The 21840-nt window shown below is 40.2% G+C and overlaps 2 protein-coding genes across 7 annotated transcripts in view; one reads left to right on the forward strand and one right to left on the reverse strand.

Moving 5' to 3' along the window:
- STK33 (serine/threonine kinase 33) overlaps window positions 1–21840 on the reverse strand; it is a 158762-nt gene that overhangs the window by 133009 nt on the left and 3913 nt on the right. Inside the window, exon 2 of one of the 6 annotated variants that reach the window (XM_084772526.1) lies at window positions 13101–13183. The exons of 4 other annotated variants lie outside the window; for them this stretch is intronic. The gene's annotated coding sequence lies outside the window, so the exon portion shown is untranslated. Of the gene's footprint in view, window positions 1–13100; window positions 13184–17323; window positions 17396–21840 lie in introns of those variants that run through there. One more of the 6 variants, XM_084772525.1, reaches the window with a different exon arrangement.
- The window catches only part of LOC311578694 (uncharacterized protein), a gene marked incomplete at its 5' end in the record, with an annotated part of 36871 nt that continues 15961 nt past the window's right edge, over window positions 931–21840 (forward strand). The window contains one exon of the mRNA XM_084748729.1: window positions 931–970. Coding sequence (XP_084604855.1) covers window positions 931–970 — 40 coding nt within the window. The remainder of the gene's footprint in view (window positions 971–21840) is intronic.

Consider the following 21840-nt stretch of genomic DNA (forward strand, 5'->3'; position numbering starts at 1 on the left):
GGTCTTATTCAGAGAGAAAATGAGGTTGGTCCCAAGGATGTCTCTCTTTTCCTATATCTTTCTTTCTTAGGTTTGGAGATAGGGGCTAAAAATAAAAAAGGGGGAATATAGAAATATATAGAGATGATAAGACAAAAAGTAGATTATTGAATCTACTCCTCAACTTAATGCCTTAATTGTGCCCACAAGGCTTTTTGTTGTTGGTTTGGTTTGGTTTGGAGTTTGTTGTTGTTGTTGTAGTTTTGTTTGTTTTGGTTTGGTTTGGTTTAGGTTTTGGGTTTTTTTGCATTTTTCAAGACAAGGTTTCTCTGGTTAGCCTTGGTGATCCTGGACTCACTGTGCAGACCAGGTTGACCTTGAACTCACAGCAATCCGCCTGCCTCTGCCTCTCGAGTGCTGGGATTAAAGGCATGCATTTGTGTATTGATACAAAATAAGTTTAATTTTGATACATTGGTATAGAATTCAACTTTAACATTATTCTTCATACATAATATATATATACACATATATATTTCTACTGTGACATGAGGCATTGCACCCATACCACTCAAGTAGAATACAAGGTTTCCCTCCAATACTTTGAAAGTGCTATTGCAGGTTTTTAGGATAAGTAAGTTATACGAGTTGTTAGTTGACCAAATCATGGTCATGTCAATTACTAGTCCATTTATATTACAAGAATATATATTCTAGGTTTAACAGATAGATATGATTCTATAGATAAGGTAAAAATAGATAAGGTCTTCAAAAACCTCAGAGACCTACAGAATATGGCATTTAAAGATGTTTTTTTTATTTTAAAGATTCATTGACAATAAGACAGGTTAACTCCTGGCAACACCCAGCCTACCTCTAAGAAGATGATGAGCATCAAAGAACCTCCTTATGGAGATGGCTTAAAATGTGGCAAACCAGCCACGGGGCAAAATGGCGTTTCGGCCACTGACAGAATTCTGCCCAAAAATGGGTAAGCTTGTATGAAGGCAGAGTCGACAGACAAACTCTGCCAAGACAGAGTAAAAAAAAGTCCTCAATGGTTCCTGCCTCACAAATATATGTCAGATATACTGGACCAGAAGGCTGAAGATGATGCGCCAATATTATAGAGTTTTGGGTGATTGTCCAGGTAACAAACTATCTCTGTCATTTTTTTTTTCACTTTGGAAGCTACTTCCTGCACTTCCTGTTTACTTAGGTAATTAATTTTATTCCTTTTCAGGTCTCTGATAGGATTGAAAACCAGATGGTTTAGTCTTACAATTAAGCTTAGTAGTTTAGGGGTTAAGATATTTTTAGGCCTAGATAGATGTTTTAAGTTGTTAGTGATGAGATATGATAGATATTGATCTACATTCAGATTTTTAGACTCACAAAGATAGGAAAGATGTTTTCTTCAAGCTTGCCAAATACAAATAGCCAAAACACTATGAATGTAACATAATTTCTGATTTTTGTTGTTCTTCCTATTGTATGTAGTTTATTTTATATATGTTTAATAATATGAATGTGTGTGTATATATACTAAAAGAATTAAATCCACAGATGCAGGATTCACAAATACAGAAGACACACGAACAGGGGCCAGCAGAACATGTTTACATGTTTTAAAGCTGTACACGGTCTCTAAAACATCATCTCAATGGTCAAGTAAATTCTTTTCAATTTGCTTCTGTTAGTGATAAACCTTTCTACATATTTGTACATTAAGATGAATGTATTTGGAGAATTTATTCTTAGCAGTACCATTTCAGATATTTTTTAAAAAATATATAAGCACTCACAATTTTAGCAAATGCCAAATTGTCTTCAACAAAGGATGTGAAGCCATGGCTGGTGGCGTAGGCATGTAATACCAGCCACTTGGGAGTCTGAGGCAACTTAGAGACACCCTGCCTCAAAATACAAAGGAAGAAAGCTGGGGCTACACATCAGCAGTGGAGCACTTACCTAGCATGCATGAAGCCCTAGGTTTAATCCCTACCTCCATTTTTAAATAGAAAGAATGAATACAAGTGCCTCTTCACAGATCCGTCAGATGTTCGTATTTAACAATGTGAGGAATGAAAAATAGCACCTCCTTAATTTTACCCTTCTTAAATTTCTATCTCCTTCATTACAAGTGAGACTATTTTTTCAAGTTTTCATTTTCTGTAAAACATCTCTTCACATTGATTTTTACTCATCTTCTTGTCAACTTATCAGTGATCCCTCAGTATTAATGATACCAATTGCTGCTCTGTCAAATACATTGCAACTGTTCTTCCCCACTAGACCACTTGCTCATTGATTTTTATCGTGGTTATTTTACCATGTAAAGGCTTTTCATTTTTGTGAAGTCAAATTATTAATCTTTCCCTTTATTTCTTTCTTATTGGGTTTAGTGTTACACTTACAAAGGTCTTCTCTGTCCCCAAATCACAAAACTATCAATCCATGCTTTATTCTTAAAATGAAAGTACTAAGCAATAACTTGTTATTGAGTGGTTACTGTGGGCACAGTTCTAAGTACCTCACATACATTTCTGAGTCTAATCCTCCCAAAAACCCTACAAGGCACAGAGTGTGTAACTACACAAGCCTCACAGGATTGACGGCCTGGTCTGTGGCCAGGCCACAATTTCCAACAAGCAAATTCATCATCATTGGGCTGTATCTACGGATGCCATTACCTTCAATGAAAAGTTCCTCATAACCAAATCTTTACCTGTTCTGTTTCACCCACGTTTTATCCTGTTGCAGAAAGTCTTTTTCCTCGTTGATAATTTTAAGAGATTTTTACACTTTCTTGTTTTCCCTGAGGGTAGTTATACTTGAGTTACTCAGCATCTACACAGATCCCGGATGCCCTGACAGTCCTTTCACACTTTTGCTCCTCTGCTTCCCTGTGTCTCTTTTTATTCATAAAGGTGGGTTTTTTCAGCCAATAGTCTTTGAATGCTTGGGAACACTGCTTGCTACTTTTATGCAGTTTTCTAGAACACTCTTTCCTTTTGCCCTGAAAACTATTTATTTAATTTCTGAAGACTTTTCCTCCGTCATGTATCTGAAACCTTGCTGTTCATTTGTTCTGCTTTCCTTGTTCTTGGCAACTTTAGCAGTGACAGATACTGGTTCCATAATACTTATGTTAGATTTTCTCTGCCTGTCTTTATCTATGCTATATGTGTCTATGATGTATATGATATACACATATAGAGTACACATATGTTCTATATATAAGTAGAACTCTTAGTTATACCTACAGCAAAAGTCTAACTTAAACTTTATTTGGAAAAACAACTGAGTGCCTCATGTGACTCTAAGAAATGCAAAAGAATAGCTGGGCTTTGGGGTAATGAGCACCTCAGACTTCAAGATCACCTCAAGTAAGAGCATTTAATCTCTTTTTTCTGCACTTTATGTTGATTTGGATCTCACTACCTTTCTCCATGATGCATGCATGGCATGTGGCTTCCAACTGCTCTGAACCCTCACATCCCATGATTCTCATCACCTTGTTGTCCTTGATTCCAGTTTTGTTGGTTTTTTTTCAAAAATTTTCATACAATATATTTAATCATGTTATTCATCTTTCCCAATTCTTCCCAAACCCTTTCCATATCCCTACCCACCAATTTTATGCCCATTCTTAAAAAACAAAAATGAAAACAAAACAAAAAACCACACACAAACCCCCCTCAAAAACAGAAATCAAAGTAAACAAAAAAGACAGTAAGATTTTTAAATACCCAAGCACGCCCCCCCAAAAAAATACAAAATGTCTACAAAAATACCATTGAGATTACTTTGTGTTGGCCAACTACTCCTGGGTATGGGGCCTGCCCTGAGTTGTAATATACCCAGAGAAACTCCATTGGAGAAAACTGCTTTTTTCCCCTTTGCCAGTAAGGTATCGATTGCAGCTATCTACTTGGTTAGAGGTGGAAGCCTATGTCTACTTCTCCCTCTCTTTACTGGGATCCCATCTAGCTGAACCTCTATATGCTGCCACAGTCTGAGAGTTCATATGTGCATCAGTCCTGTTATGTCTAGAAGACACTGTTTCCATCACATCTGGCTCTTACAGTCTTCTACCTTCTCTTCTGCATAGATCCCTGAGCCTTGAGGGCAGGGCTTTGATGAAAACATCCCATTTAACACTAAGTGTTCCATTGTCCAATTGTGGGTTTCTCTGTAAGTTACCAGCTACTGCAAGAAGCTTCTTTAATGATGACTGAGCAAGATACTGATCTATAGGTATAGCAATATGTTATTAGGAGTCGTTTTATTTCTATTCTCCTTAGGCAGAATAGTATTGGCTTTTCCCTTAAGCCCATGACCTATATAGTCTCAGGTTCTTGGCCACTTTAGTAGTGTCATGTATGGGTTCCATCTCATGTAGAAAGCCTTAAATACAGGCAGAAAGTGGTTGGTTGCTCCCATAACATTTGTGCCACTGCTGCGCCAATATATCATGCAGGCATGTTACTGTCGTAGGCCGCAGGGTTTGTAGCTAGAAGATATTGATAATTGTCTTTCTCCTCCAGTGCCTCTCATGTACCTACCAGTACCTTGAACACTAGTCAGAAAGGGCAAAGCTTCTAGTTAGGCACTAGCTTGACTGATCTGTGTTCAATGACATATGTAAGTGTTGTCTTCAGAGATAGACCTTACCATTAGGTTGTAGAGATTACTCAATAGCCTTGGAAATACCCTTGCTGTTGGGGGGTTTTCATGGGGCCCCTCTGGCCAAGAACTCAACAATATGTAACCATTCCTGGCACTGGAGGTTTGACTTGGTAGTATAAGATGTCTAGTTGGGGCATTCTCTCCTATTATTAGGTGACTCCATTTAAATTCCTTTCATGGATACATATATTTTAGGAAGCTTCTGCAGTAGTAGGTTTCCATGTGATTTCTCTAATGGCTTTAGTGTTAGTTGCCCTCCTATTTACCCCTTACTTCCATCCCCCTCATTTAGGCCTTCATTCAGTTTAAATCTGTTTCTTTCCACTTTCTTTAAGTGAATATTTTCCTGAAGTATATTTCCTAAAATAATTTATAATTTTTATAATTTACAATTTTCACAATTATTATTTTGTTGTTGGTAGTGGTGGTTGTGAGTTTTGTTTTGGTTAGGGGGGCATTTTTATTGGTTGGTTTTGGTTTCTTTGGTTTCTTTAAAAGAGGGTCTCTAGTTCAGGGTGACCTCCAAATCCCTACATAGCTGATGTGAACTTCAAACATTTTTATCTTCTTGCCTCTACCTCCTGAGTGTTAATATTACAAGCATGTATAATCAACCCTTGTTTTAGGAAGCCCTAGAGATCAAACCCCAGGTTTTGAGCATGCTAAGCAAGCACTCTACCAACTACACTATATTCCCAGACTTTTGTTTTGTTTTCTCTTTTCTTTTTGGGGGGGAGGGGGTGTTTGGTTGGTTGGTTGGTGGTGCATGTGTGTGTGTGTGTGTGTGTGTATGCGTGCATGTGTGATAGACAAGGTCTAATATATCCCAAAATGGCTTCAAACTCTTTATGTAGCCAAGAATGCACTTGAGCTGCTAGTCATCCTACCTCTACCTCCTGAGTTGCTGAGGTTACAAGTGTGTCCCTTTCAGTTCAGGAGAATTCTTAGTCTAAAATGTGTGTCATCTTCTTGGTTAGAATAGTAGGTTAGTCAACTTTGGCTTGTTAATGTATTGTTCTTTCACTTTTGTTGATCTGAGTCTGGTCAAGTTGTGCTGTGCTCACCATCATGTTTTCTTCTTTCTTCCTATTCCATGTAGGTTAGAAGACAAGTACAAAGATACTGCCCCTTGGCCTCACCTTTCTTACTACTGAGATACCACACTGACTCTGTTGAGGCTTTTCCAGTTTTCCCTAGGACCTGCCTCAACTCTTACACATCACAGGATGAGACAATGCAACTTTTCACTTTGTTTTAGTAAAATTTCCATTGTTTACAATCTGAAGAAACATCAGTGTTTGGCCTCCTCAATTTACAGACTCCCAGTGTACTAGTCCATAGTTTGAACTGAGCTACTTTGTAGTCTCATGGATCATTTTTTCTTTGAAACAGAATTAAACACATGTTGATTCTATCTGCTGATTTTGTACTGGTTTCATAACAGGAAATAATATAACGGGCATGCCTTTACTTTTCTGAATAGCTCCTGAAATCTTAGACTATTTACTCTGAAACTTAGAAGCTACTCACTATCAAATATACTTGGCATGCTAACTACGCACAAGACACTCTGCAATGCACTGAAGATGCAACAATGGAGATTAGTCCCCATATTCTGAGAGCTGATATTGTGGTGGACGATACAGGATGCCCTAAAACAGATGACCACAAGGATAACAGGACAGTGAATACAAGGCAGTGGTATAAGCAGAGACTAGAGTACTCAAGGAATGGAGATGGGAGCGCTGGAAGGATGGCTCAGCAGTTAAGCGTACTGTCTGCTCCTCCAGAGGTCCTGAGTTCAATTCCCAGCAACTACATGGTGGCTCACAACCATCTATAATGGGATCTGATGCCCTTTTCTGACATGCAGGTGTACATGCAGGTAGAGCACATATATACATAAAATAAATAAATAAATAAATAAATAAATAAATAAATAAAAAGCCGAAGAAATGGAGATGAGGTGGTTTTAGTGGAAAAAACCCTGAACTGTTTTTCTCAGTTCCAGGAGAGGAAATTGTCCTGAAGTTCATTTTCTTTATTTTATAAAGAATCATTTGAATGACAAATATGATATGTATCCACTTATATGTGGATATTAGCTGTTAAGTCAATGATAATCAGGCTAAAATGCATAGAACCACAAAAGTTAGGTATAGAATAAGGGACGGGGGTGGCAGATAGAGCTCCCTAGGAAAGGGAAATAGCATAGCTATGGGCAGGATCAAATGCAGAGGGGGAAGGAGGACAAGGAGAAAATACAGACAGAAGCAGCTAAAAGTAAAGGCCAGTTGAGGGGTAGTATGAAACCTTACATAGCACAAGGTTTGTAAAATATACACATATATGATCTAAATGAAATCATCAAGTAACAGGTAGACACAGACCCCAACTGGACATTTCTTGTCACCAAATGAAACTTCCAGTACCAGAACTGAGTTACATCTAAGTGAGTCATTGGCCTAAGGGGTCCAAACAACCCAGTCTGTTGCCAAGAGTACTGGTTCTCTCCACAAACTAAGGCAAGGTCCCATTGCTGAAGACAATGCCTACACACATCACTGAACATGGAGAAGGCCAGCTGGTGCCTACACAGAGCCTCCACCCCTAGGGGCTAGTGTCTTTGGAACAGGAAGGCACTCTGCGTGCTGCCAAAGTAGAAACATAAACAGCAACACATCCACAGGTCCTTTTGTGTACAGTGGTGTCCTGCCTGCAAGATATGCTGTGCAATGATGGCACAAAGCTCGTGGGACTAACCAACCAATATCTGATTTGACTTAACGCCCACTCCATGAGATGGAAGCTATAACTAACCAAGGATCTGAGACTAAGCAGCCTAAGGTCCTAGGGTAAAATCAAATGCTACTAATATATATATACGTGTGTGTGTGTGTGTGTGTGTGTGTGTGTGTGTGTGTGTGTGTGTGTATGAAAAGCTCCTTTCAATGAAAGGAAAAGGAAAAGAAAATCATATTAAGAGTAATGCAATGAACCTGCTAATTAAAGGTGTGATTACACCTGAATTTCCCAAAAAGCTATCCAAGCAGGGATGCAAAGGGCAGTGATGAATTCTTTTCATAATAGAAAGAGTGCTTTTATAAAGAAGCATGGATCTGAGGAAGTCAGGGTGCCCAGGTGGACTATGAAGCGGTACTTCCAACTACACTGTTTTCAGTAAGAGAGAAGGACCGTTAGGGCCCATAAACTACAGATGTGCAGCCGTACTGTAAGAGCAATGCAAACTGACAAATCAGTTCTGGGAACGGAATGGTATGATCAGATTTCTGTTTGTAGTATGACTTGGGAAGTGTGAAGGCCAGTACAAAGGCAGCCATAAAGCTAGCTGAGGAGGGTGCAGGCGGAAGTGAGTTGCCAGATCCATTGTGGGGAGCCTAGGTATTTCGTGTCTAGCTGCTTCTCTCCCTATTAAACAGAAAAGAGAAAAAAAGAAAGACTTTTGGGCCCTTGCAGATTAAAACAGATATAAGTAATTTATTTCCTCCCCAACTCCATCCAGAAGAAAGCAGGCACTCTGGCCTTGCGGCTTCAGCTGGGCCCTCTCTGCTGAGAGGTTCTGGCCTTGAGATCTGCGGCTACCTTATGGTGAGGGTAAGAATTCTGTGCTATTTTGCCAAACAAATCAAAGTTTTGACCAAGAGATTAAAGCTATTTAAAGAGAAGAGCTTTCCATTTGCCTGGCCTGGGATAACCCGGATGTATTCCTCCTAATACACCTTCAAGCAACTTCAGGAGAAAAAGTGGGGGGAAAAACTTGGGAAAGACTTTTTACAGTTGACCGAAGATAGACCTTAACTCAACCACAAAAAAAGAGGGCCTGATTAAAGCATTCTCAGCTGATGGACCTTTTACCATTAACCAGTCACTTGGGTCAAAAAACAAAAGATCAGTGCTATTCGCCAAGTCTAGTGTAGCCATCAACACGGAGGGAATGATGAAAGTCCTGGATGGTAGGGGAAATTCAGCGACCAGTGCTTTGGGAGAAGAAAGCTGACATTCTGTCCTCACCTCTTCAAAAACATATCCCAAGCAGAAAGAGATCAGGATCAAAGCTATCTTTAAAAGACGGAAAGGTCTCAGAAGCACTGCTGCCTGCAGGTGTAAAAATAAAGTGACAAAAGTACACCGACAGCCCAAACCCGTGATCCCTAACTTCGCTGTTGGCTGGCCCACTATGCTGCCTATTAAGACTCTGTAAAGTCCTTGAGAGGCACCTCCACGAGTGTCATTTGTGAAAAACCAAGCCAACAGAGGGAACACCTAGTCAGATAATTAGAGGATTTCAGAAGAAGGGAAAAACAACAAAGTAGTGAGAAGTGCAGGCGACAGAGCCACCACCCTCTAATCAGAGAACGGAGGTCTTCATGGTGATTTCTAGGCAAAGGTTGAGAAACCTCCAATTTTTAACAAAAATATCCCCAATCTGCCTCCCTGAAAGTTATAACCCTATGCCTTTGTTGTAATTTAGGTTTACCTGTGGGGTTAATTTCACCCTGCATGTAAGCCTACAGCTATCTTTACACTGCAGACAGGAGGGGGAACTGGAGCAAAAGAAATAAGGGATGAGGCAGCAGAGTTTAATGGTTGAGTCACAAGCCCTGGGTTCAAATCTCAGTTTAGTGAGTTGTTGAAAGAAAGTCTTTGAGCCTCGGTCATCAGGTCTGTAAAGAGGGATTAGTATACCATACGGCTCCTGGAAGGAGAAAATGGGACTGCACTAAAGCTCCTGGCATGGTGGCTGGCACAGAGTAGTTACAGAGCATGGCTAAGACTGCTGAGAAATTGCTAGCTCTTGCCCTCCTCTTCATTTGTCCTCTGCTGCCTCTGGAGACTTCGTGGCCTTAGAGGCAGCTTGTTTTCCTGTAGTTCTTCTATCCTGTCTGCTCTACAGATCCCTGTCTACAAGACCCCCTCACTCCCCACTCCATTCAAGCCCCTTGGGTTTAACCTACTGACTATCCAATGCTACAACCTGCGCAATCCACCGTCCTGTGGGTAGTTTCCCTCCTTGTTCTAGACTCTTCTGCATGCTGCCATTCAGTCTCAGTGTGACAAATCTGGAGTCAAGTGAGATTGTTTCAGTCAGTTTGAAGGCTGACTAAAAGGCTTTATTTAACCTACAGTAGCCAGAGCCATTACTAACATCATGAGCAAGTGGGTAATTACTCTGTTCCAACTAGACCTTTCAAATAACTATGTGTAATGCCTCCACAATAAAACACTGCTTTCCCAAGCACAGAGGTAGGCTCAAAATGTTGCTTCTAAAAAAGACTGTTAACTTCTTAATCCAACACCATGCTATTTTTAAAACCTAGGTGCTGAGAAATAAAATTCTATAAGCTACTTTTAAGAAAAAAAGCTTATATTCATAGTGCCCTAAAATTATCAAAGTATCCTTTAGTGAGCACCAAATAATTTCACTGCTTCAATACCCTCTGGGTATGTCTTACAGCCTTGACTGAATTAAATGAGTTGAGAAGAGGAATTTAAAATACTAGTAATGAAAATATGGTTTAATATTTAATGTGAGTAATTTATAGAAAACAAAGATCAAGGTCAATAAGTAGTCTTTCTATCCCAGATGTCATTTCACCAGGGTATCTTGATTGAATTCTGCAAATATAATCCATTGAGCCAATATTGGATCTTATAATAGTCATGCATGCTTCTGCTTCTGTGAGGAGGACTCTGAGGTCTCGGGGTACAGCTCTGTGGCGCAATGATTCTCTATCTAGCATTTGTAAAGCTTTGAGTTTGACCACAGCACCACACATGAAAAATTATCCTTTGATTATGTTTATAATTCAAAATTTATTCAGCTACATTAGTCTCTTCCATAATACATTGCTTAAATGAACAAAAATTTCACTTTCAAGACTAAAAAGCAACAGTACTTATATTCCAAGGTGATAGACTGACCTCTAGTGGAAATTTTAAAAACTACTGAACAAGCATCTTGTTAACAGTTAACAGCTATGTGTAACCTATGACTTTGTTGAAACAAAATTTAGAGCACTGAAAATACTGGGCCTGCAATCCCCACTGTTCCTAGTCTAGACCGAGGCAAGAAGACTGGGAGGTCAAGGCCTGTCTAATCTACAGACTGAGTTAAAGCCCAGCCTGGGCATTTAGTGAGCCTTGGCCTCAAAGTACAAAGTTACAGGGGTGGCAGGGCGCTATGCCTTAGTGGTAGAGAGCTCATCCCGAATGTGTCAGGCCCTGGATTCAATCCCCAGCACTAAAACAAATAAAACACTGATGACAAGATTTATTTTTATTAACTCTTTACTCTCAAACAAGATAGCACAAAATAGGGTTAAAGCAGTGATTCTGGCACTTAACTTACCTCCCCCACTGTCTAGCTGTGTAATATTTGTCAAGCAGATGTCTGTAAAATGTGAAAATGAGGGCCTGGAGAGATGGCTCAGAGGTTAAGAGCACTGTCTGCTCTTCCAGAGGTTCTGAGTTCAATTCCCAGCAACAACATGGTAGCTCACACCATTTATACTGGGATCTGACACCCTCTTCTGGTAGGCAGGTGCACTTGTAGCTAGAGCACTGTATACATAATAATAAATAAATAAGTTTTTTAATGTGAAAATGAGTATGACTGACTTCATGAGATCCTCTTGAAGATCCAATGAGTCCAAATACGAAAAGTGTCCCTAGCACTGTGTGGGACAGAGTGCGGTACTATAATCATTATTACTTCTGGCTGAAACTACAGCCAAAGTAAGACAATAATTTCAGAAAATACAAGGAATGATGAGAATCTTAATTGTAATACAGCTCTTTAGAGGTTTAGCTATAGCAGACAGAATTAGTTCAGTTAGCTTTCCAAAAGTATATGCCCTATGCCTGTGTGTAACAGAACAGGGCCCTTCATCTAAGTGGTGTTTTGTGGAAAACACTGGGACATGTATATGATGCCCCAGTAGGAACATAATGAATATCTCCAGATACTTCCGCCGAAGCCACAACAAAACAGAATAACTGCTCCAGCCCTCCCAGGCTCAAACTCTTCCTGTATCTCCTGCTCACAGGCAACACAACTAGCACTCCCTGGACAGCACCCTATCTCTGGCCCTCTGAGCCATTCAACATAGATTTTACTTTTTCAACAATTAACTTATGTCTCTGGAGCTTTTGTTTTATTTTAGTTTGGAGTTTAGTTTTCATTATGTCTGTCTACTGTTTGTTTGTTTACAGGGTTTCACATAGCCCAGGCTAGCCTCAGATTCCCAATGCGCCTGCCTCCAGTGCCCAAGCATAGGAAAGACAGACCTGCACTACCACACCCAGCACTTTACAGTTATTTATCTCTTGCCTGAGCTTATATTACAGGAATTAAACTTTTTTATAATATTCTACTGCTTCTAAGCGATACATCTGATCAATGACCTAAAAATGCTTTCTTACAAAGTTAATAACATAATCTTCATCTCTTTTCCCATGCAACGTCCAAACCAGCAATTATTTTAAGCTGACAGAAATGCATATAAAACTGAAAAATGATCTATAATTTCAGGATATTTCTTACTACAAAATAACTGTCACTTAAAGTAAAACATTCTGTTTTTACCATAAAACAATATGATCACTCAAATAAAATGAACAGAGTTTAATTCCTTCCATCACTGTCCTGGTGTGCCCTGATTCATTTCATTATTTCAAATTCTTTATTCCAAGCTGAAATTAAAAATTGCTATCCAATATATACATAAGCCCATTAAAAGTTCTATAAAAGTTCCTCTCAAATCTTATTCATAACATTTACACTAGTATAAGAGAAGAAAAGGGAGAGATTTATGTAACTGCTATTGTAAATTGTGGATAATATACTAATTTATTAACTACAACTCAAAACTAATTATAAAAATACTACAATATGGTGAGATAAATTCCAGAGGACATACAGAGCATAACATAATTCTCTTTGCCATTTAAAGCCACTAACAAATGTAGTACTACCCAAACATGTATTTCAACATAATAGCAGGAAATATTCTGGAAAATTCTTTTGTATCTGGAAGTATAAAAAACAACAAACCTACTATTGTAGGATTTGGTATTTCACTGACTGCAGTGCTGTTAAACTACACTCACCAATTATCTCCCTAATGCCTATCTAGGACCTCCAGTCAGTGGAAGCAGCTCAGATGTGACACCACAGAGGAAAAAATTCTCCTCTGCACCGTTTGCAGGCAGACTTAACCAATGATGTGCGCTAACCTTGTTGTTTTTCCTGTACTAAATCAACACTTAAGAGCCTACCAGTTGGTTACAGCCTACAACTGTACAACACTTCAGTTCTACCAAAGACACATAAATGAAAAGGAAAAGGCAAAGGTCTGAAAAGTATTTACTAGTCTAATTCATTTTTAGAAGTACATGGTGGCACATACCTATAATCCCAGCTACACAAAAGGATGACCCAAAAGGAGGCAAGTCTGAGACAGCTGACCCGAGCAATTTATCAGGACTTTCTCTGAAAATAAAAAAGAAAGGGCTAGTAATTTGCTTACCCAACAGGTGGGTGCAACTCCCAGTACCAAAAAAAAAAAAAAAGAAAAAGAAAGAAAGAAAAATAAAAAAAGGATTTTGCTTCTGGTCAAGAAGAAATAAGGATAACATTCACCCTTGTGCTTTAATATACTAAAAACAAACAAACAAACTTGATGGATACAATACAATGGTTTCAAACATTACATGACAGGCAACAAGGAGTAAGGGGAAAGAAACATGCAGAATCCTATCATACCAGTTCAACACCAAGAAGCAGTTTCCTGAAGAAGTCTTGGATCCTTTCCTCAGAAGTCTAGCCTAGTTGAGGGAAAGGGGCACAGCAACTATGATCTATAGAAAAGGTCCACATGAGCCTCTGGCTGAAGAACACATGTGCAAGACCAAGATTACACTAAGTGAAATCAGCTAGGTACAATACTACAGATGCTGTAAGCTTTCAATGATGTAAACTAGAGAACAGACAAATTCAGAGGGAAAGAGATGGGCAGTTGCCGTAGGTGGAGCGCTGGTTCTCTCCTTCTACTGTGTGACCCTGGCATCCGACTCAAACTGTCAGGCTTGGCCACAAGTGCCTTCCTTCACCCACTAAGGCATCTCACCAAACTAAGTATAAAGATTTTTTAATTGAAAGTAAATAGCATTATAATCAATACAAATGTCAAAAGCTTTAGGAAAACAGTCAAAGTGGCACAGAATCTAATTGTGATGAGTGCCCAGCAACCAGGTTAGCTTCCCTCAGAAACGGGCAAGTAGGCAGAGAGACTGAGAAGCTTCTGTTAATACAGAGAAGAGAGACTGTGAGCAATGGTACCCTGCCTGAGACCCTGGAAGCAAACATACAAAACTTATCATAAGAAAGCCTTTAAAAGCTGGGCACAGTGGCGCACGCCTTTAATCCCAGCACTCAGGGAGGCAGAGACAAGTGGATCTCTGTGAGTTTGAGGCCAGCCTGGTCTACAAAGTGAGTCCAAGACAGCCAAGGATACATGGAGAAACCCTGTTGGGAGAGAGAGAGCCTTTGAAGATAGAAAATGATATTGCAAGCTCCCAAGTGACTGTAAGTTGTACTATACCTCAATGAAAAAAATCAATGCTCAAAACTCATACAGACTGAGCGATATTGACAAACATCAAAATATTAATTAAATATTAAATTTCACCTCTATCTCAATAGTCAATTCCTGTCTCCCTTATTTCTCCTGCCTCATACACAAGTCAGTTTCTCTGTTTCCCTGTGTTGGTAGCACTCTATGTGACTCTGATATCACAGTTACCCATAATTACTTAGTACCTTTGCCCACTGTTAAATTTATCACACACAGCCACCATTACTCAGTACGGCCCCCACCTGACTCATAGGATAATGCATGCAATAGGTGATCAGTGTTTGTTAATAGGGAAAAAAGGAAGGGAAGGCAGAGTGTAATCTAATTATATGTATTAATCAAAACTTTGCAAGTAATACAGTGAAGAGTTCCTACGCCAGCCCCTGAATAGAGTGCTACTTAAAGGCTAAACCAGAGCTCCCATACATGACGAAAACAAGTCTAACAGAAGCAAAATTGCTGAGAAGAAGGTAATTCGGGAACTTTACATTAGTATGCATTAGGAACAGAGATCATGGGCGCCCAGGCCCATCCTTCACCCTCACACTCGCAGGCCAGGGGCTCCGTAGATACCGCTACAGTCTGTGTGAAGGCAGAGGTCACAAAGGCGTGGGAGGAATGGAATGGTTCCAACACCCTAGCTATGTGTCTAAGCCACAAACACTCAAAAAAATCACTGCTCCAGAGTCAATCTTACTACCTTTTCAGAAAAATATGTGGAAAAAAGAAAGGATGTTGGATATTTTCATCAGAAAAGTCTTTGTCATGTTTTACGTTGCAACGTGATGGAATAGAGGGAGAAAAACCTCTGCTCAGTATTCACACCAGATATTCAAACATTTGAAAAAAAACATTATTCCAACATTATTGGAATCACTGTTTATACTGCACAGTATTCAGGCTGGAATTCAAAGATCATCCATGAAATATTAAGCTGGTTTTTTCAGCAGAGACATAGAAGGAAGGAAGGAAAAAAGGAAGGAAAGGAGGGAGGGAGGGAGGTCAGCAAGTGTTTCTCTCGCTCTCCAGTAAACTTAAAGATATTTCTCACACTCCCTATACCAACAGCCTGGGCTATATGGATGTGCAGGGAAGGAAAACTGATCCTTCATAATGTTTCAGGCTCTCTTAATGAAAAAAAATAATAAAGAATTCTAAAGAGGTTTTTAAAATTTGTATCCTTGTCACTAGGGAACATCTTCTGGCTCATAGCCTTCTTTTTTACAATATCAAATCAAAACATTAATTTTTAAAAAATGTCTTCAAGTAACCCAGACTGGCCATGTCTTCTATGCAGCCAAAGCTGACTTTGAACTCTTTATCATCCAGCCTCCACCCATCACACCAAATCCTGGGTTTACAGGCACCCACCACCATGCCCAACCATCATCTTAATCCTGGGCTTACAGGCACCCACCACCATGCCCAACCATCATCTTAATCCTGGGTTTACAGGCACCCACCACCATGCCCAACCATCATCTTAATCCTGGGCTTACAAGCACCCACCACCATGCCCAACCATCATCTTAATCCTGGGTTCACAGGCACCCACCACCATGCCCAACCATCATCTTAATCCTGGGCTCACAGGCACCCACCACCATGCCCAACCATCATCTTAATCCTGGGTTCACAGGCACCCACCACCATGCCCAACCATCATCTTAATCCTGGGTTCACAGGCACCCACCACCATGCCCAACCATCATCTTAATCCTGGGCTCACAGGCACCCACCACCATGCCCAACCATCATCTTAATCCTGGGTTCACAGGCACCCACCACCATGCCCAACCATCATCTTAATCCTGGGCTCACAGGCACCCACCACCATGCCCAACCATCATCTTAATCCTGGGCTTACAAGCACCCACCACCATGCCCAACCATCATCTTAATCCTGGGTTCACAGGCACCCACCACCATGCCCAACCATCATCTTAATCCTGGGCTTACAGGCACCCACCACCATGCTTAACCATCATCTTAATCCTTTGAAAGCACTCATACTGAGCTCAGGATCATCTCAGAAAACAGATTTTTCCACCGATTTAGGAAGAGGACCAAAGGTTTAGACAGAGCTTTACCACTTAAGAAGGAAGTGTGTGTGCCCTGAAAGAAAGTTCTCTGTCCCTGAAGTCTTGGACCTTATCAAAGAGAAAAAAGAAATCTTCTCTTGCTTTATTAATCTAATGGCTTGATAACTTGAGTGAATTTAAAGGCATTCATCTACAGAGAGACCTGCTTGAAAGCTAAATGCACTAAATCTTCTTTCCTGGGGCCCGGAGTATTTTCTGAACTCTTTGGTTTCACTTACTGCTTTGTTTTAAAATCAGATTGAATCATTTTGTATAACCATGGTTCTTCATGAAGATGTATTTCATTTTACCTGCACATATATTACCCCAGTCAGAGCTGCAATGAATTGTGGTGCCATTTAAAGCACTAACATAGTACGCTACAATCCAATTAGTAACTGACTCTGGAAACACAATTTTCCAAAATGACTGTAGTGCTCCCACTTCCTACTCATGAATATCAAAGGCACTAATTGAATGTCCATAGCATTTCATTTATAGATCTTCCTGAAATCACCTCATAGCAAACCGGCAGTTTTCAAGTGCTACTCCTGCCAGAACTATTTGCAAGACTTAGCAGAGGTGTATTTTAAACAAATCAATGCGATCAATACAATAAAGAATATTTTCTATGATACTCAGAGAATTCTGTATCTTATCACTATCCCTTTATAACAACAGAAATAAGTGACAAAGCTAAAAATGTAAGTCAATATATGAAACACCACCAATGCAGCACCAGGTGCGGTACTAAACACAGAGTGCCAGGGCTGGGCTACTACAAATCAGGCTGTCTCATTCTCTTTCTCCTCATGTTTTAATTCCACAGATGAAATTCAATTTGTCAATACAGTCACTGAGAACTGGCACCTAGAACTAAACATTACATATACAAACTGATCAACATTTACTCACCAGTGAACAGTAATGTGGAAAAAGTCTCACACTCAGGACCCCCTGCTTCCAATATGGCAGGCTTAATGAACACTGTGAAAAGTGCCAGGAGAATTTAAAATATATAAATTAATAGTGGACAAAGACAATAAGAAACATACGGGATCTGGGTGTGGCAGCACATACCTTTACTTCCAGCACTCAGGAGGCAGAGGCAGGCAGATCTCTGAGTTTGAAGCCAACCTAGTCCACAGAATGAGTTCCAGGACACCCAGGGCCACACAGAGAAACCTTGTGTAGAAAAAAAAAAAGGAAAGGAGGGAGAGAGGGAGGGAAGGAGGGAGGGAGGGAGGAAAGGAAGGAGGGAGGGAGAGAAGGGATTGAACTAAGATACAATTTCATCATACTATTCAACATGAAGGAAGTTACCAACCCTTATGCTACTCTCTAGCCTAAGTTAAGGTGGTAATGGAAAAATGATATGGCCAAATTTTTCTAAATTTGCAAGAACTGTAGTTATATAAAAAGTATTCATTTCTTTGAAATAAGTTACTTTTGAACTCATCTAAAGAATCAACTATAATAAAAAATACTAGATGTAATTAAGGCTTTAGTTTCCCTGAAGATTCTAGCAATCAGCCATTTTAAACATTCTAGTAATGAAACATCCATATAATTTAAGGAAATCCTACTAAAAAACAAATTAGCCTGTAAACCAGAGATAATATGGGACCAAGGAAATGCTTATTAATAACTCATTCAGAACTGGGTATAATAAATACAGCTATTACAATCTCAATCCACTGATGGCTGAACTAAAAAAGCTACCATGCCACTAATCAGTCTGCTCAGGAATCCAGGTTCCATCAGCACAGGCACTGCATGTTATGTTTCTGAAGCACAGAATTAGTTTAGGCTGAAAGGAATGCAGATGAAAAAACAGAGCTACTCAGTGGCAGGGCCAGAACATAAGACCAAAATCTGGGCCTCTGTCAAGTGTATTTGAACAACTCTTCAATTACTGTATAATAAAACAACTGCCTTGCCCTCTCTTCCCACAGCTAACCAATCTCTTTTTAGGAGGTTCCTTCAATGACTGTTAGGTTTTGAAGCAGGCTCTTACTGTGCAGCCCTGGATGGCCTGGACCTCCCTATGCAGGCCAGTCTGGCCATGAAATCACAGCTATCCTTTGCCTCTGGCTCTTAAGTCCTGGGATTCTAGGTGAGCACCACCACACCTTGCTCCTTCAACAGTTCTTAGCACAGTAAGGGTCTAGGTTTCACTTCTACATAAGCAGGCAGCCTCTGGACTCCAGACAGGCGGTGGAGCCAGCTTGGGCTGTGTTTTGAGGGAATAAACAACTGAACATATGGACACTGACTGTCCCAATGAGATGAAAACTGGGTTGCCGGACCATACTTCAATCCTGAGTCACTCTACTGAGCCTTGAAACTGGGCCCATCGAGGGTGAGGGTAGAGAAGACCAAAGAGAGATTTTAGTGAGGCCACCATCACGGGCAGAGGACAAACCTCCAGCTCAGGGTTTTTTTCAAAGAGCTGTGTCCCCATCAGGCCACAGCCAACATGCTGAGTATCTTCGGTGGCTAAGGCCTGCATATACGGAAGGCAGACCCCTCCTTTCTTCCCTCCTTCCTTCCTTCCTTCCTTTCTTCCCTCCTTCCTTCCTTCCTTCCTTCTTTTCTTTTCTCTCTTTCTATTTTTTTGTTATTTGTTTTTCTTAACAGCCCTGGCTGTCCTAGACTTGCTTTGTATACAAGGCTGACCTTGAACTCAAAGAGATTCACCTGCCTCTGCCTCCCTAGTGCAAAATAGACTGTGTCTAATGGCTGTTCCCCATGAGTGACAAAAGGTCATGACACCAAAGGAAATATGCAAGTAATTTAGGGTAATGTTAAAGTGCAGTTGTAACATCCAGGAAATCAAGATGGCAAGAACTCAGAGCAGATCCATGGAGAAAAAGCTAACAATGACAAAAGAAATCTTTTTTTAGAGATGTGCTTAGAATAAGACGCATAAGATGAAAACAGGTGTTAACCCTTAGGTACAAACTGCATTTCTGTGTTCTCCACCACAATGGACTTCTGAGACTTCTCTGAGAGTTTGAGGACAGCCTCGTCTACAGAGTCAGTTCCGGGACATCCAGGGCTACACAGAGAAGCCCTGTCTCAGAGGGGGAAAAAACTGAGCCACAAGCAAATACCTGCATAGTCAATGTGAAGACATACATCATTTGATATTCTAGAATTGAGTCTGGCACATCATAAACACCCAATAAATATTTGCTGAATAAATGTTTATAATAGTTTATATTGCTTACTAAAGAATTCGTGTCCAAAAACAAGACAATGGTAACAATTTTTGGGATAAGATCCTGCTATACAGCTCAGGCTGGTCTCAAAAAACTTGGGGTTTTTTCTCCTTATTTTATTCCTAATTTATTACTCATCCTGGCTGGAATTCAAAGTGATAACTTCAGTGGCTTTATTGGTGTTGTTTATTTTGGGGGTAAGTATACAAAGCAATATTTTCCTTCTGGTAGTTTCACAAATATTTACTTTCATTTATTTGCTCCCCCATCAGCCTCTCACTGGCCCTCCTCCTCACCCCCAAATAGAATCACCTCTATTTCCATGTCACATACATATGTATATAACCAATGATTATTTTAAAAGGTAATTTTATGTTGTCTACAATACATAGAAAGGATATTTTAATTAGTTATTAAAATCATTGCCCTCACTTTATAAACCTTTTAAAAAAACATTGAGCCAATAAAACCACAAAGACTTGGGAGGTGATTCATTTCTTATGCTCTGTACAATTTATTTAAGTTAATAAATTTAGAGCAGATATATTAATAGAGCTTAACAACAATGTGCCCATTATTCACATTCTGGAGCCCTACAGATAAATCCAAGCAAAACATAATTAGCCTCACTAGCATGTAGTGGAATTCAGATGGGGAGAGAAACATGTCCTATAAGTACACCAGAAAAGGCGGCAATTAATTTTGTCACATTTTCCATATTTAAGCTTCTACTTAAAATGAACATTATTTCTCAGTATGTAGCAACTGTGAGTGTATAAAATACTATGAAAGATCATCACAAAGATGAGAGTAGAAAATAGCTCCAGGATTACACCTTCTCTTTCAGAAGCCACTTCTCGGAGTCTCACAGATAAATCATTCTACAAGTTTACAACATCTGGCAGCCGCTTCAGAAAGCGTTCATCGCCCTCCCTACCCAGCACAGCTCTTCTCTCTTCAGTGAGACAGGAAGGTGGCATGAACACCAGCCTTTGTAGCTTTTTTTTTTTTAACATTTTTATGAGAAAGTGTACTGTTCAACTGTGTGTTAGGATTATGGATGTGGGTATGTGTGATATGTGTGCACACACATCATACATGAATATCTGTTTGCACACTCAGAGAGGCCAGAGGAGGGTGTCAGGTGTCCTGCTCTGTTGAACTCTACCTCTTTTCTTTGAGACAGGGTCAGTCACTGAACCTGGAGCTAGGCTGGCAGCTAGCAATGATCCTCCTGTCTCAGCACACAGATCCCAGCTCTGTGAAGTTACAGATACCCAGCCTTTCAGGTAGGTGCCGATAACTGAACTCAGGTCCTCATGCTTGTATGAGAGGGCTGTTAACCACTGTACCATCTCCCTAGGCTCAAAACTGTCTTCTGCCTGCTGTCATTACCTCTTGATTTACCAGTATCAGAAAAAAAATTAAAGAAAACATGGCAATATTTAAAGAATGTATAGGTTGTTGTCTAGCGTCTGCATAAGAACATCCTAAATATAAAATCACATAGAAGCCAGGGGATGTTAAATACATGGTATAAAGCCCTGAGTTCACTCCTCAGGACTCCCTAGAACAAAAAGCCATTATAAATGCAAAAGCAATTGTGGTTTAAAAATTTTGTATGACAGCAAAGGGTACTGTCTTGCAATATCAATAATTCTCAGACTGCCCACAGCACCCTTCTTCCTCCACAGATGAATCTGCAATGCTCCTATGGGAAGGAAATTAAGCTTCTCCCAGCTTGAGCCACCCTCACCATCTACATTTGGCCTCTGCCTCCCACCTGGATGCCTTCTTTCTTCCCACCCCTGTTGTACTGAAGGTCAGCATCGCCTGCATTTCAGATCTCACCAGGACTTAGCCTCTGAAACACTGGGTTCTACCATACTCCGTAGCTGTCTTTGTTAGAGTTTCTATTGCTGCAACAAAACACCATGACCAAAAGGCAAGTTAGGGAGGAAAGGGTTTGTTCAGCCTTATACTTCCACATTGCTGATCCTCATTGGAGGAGGTCAGGACGGGAACTCAAATAATGTATGGTTCTGGAGGCAGAAGCTGGTGCAGAGGCCATGCGGGGGTGTGCTTACTGGCTTGCTTCCCCTGGCTTGTTCAACCTACTTTCTCATAGAACCCAAGACCACCAGCCTAGGGATGGCACCACCCACGGTAGGCTGGGCCCTTCCCCACTGATGAATAATTGAGAAAATG

This window comes from Acomys minous (genome assembly GCF_964271855.1).
Source record: "Acomys minous genome assembly, chromosome: 2".
Taxonomy (NCBI): Eukaryota; Metazoa; Chordata; class Mammalia; order Rodentia; family Muridae; genus Acomys; species Acomys minous.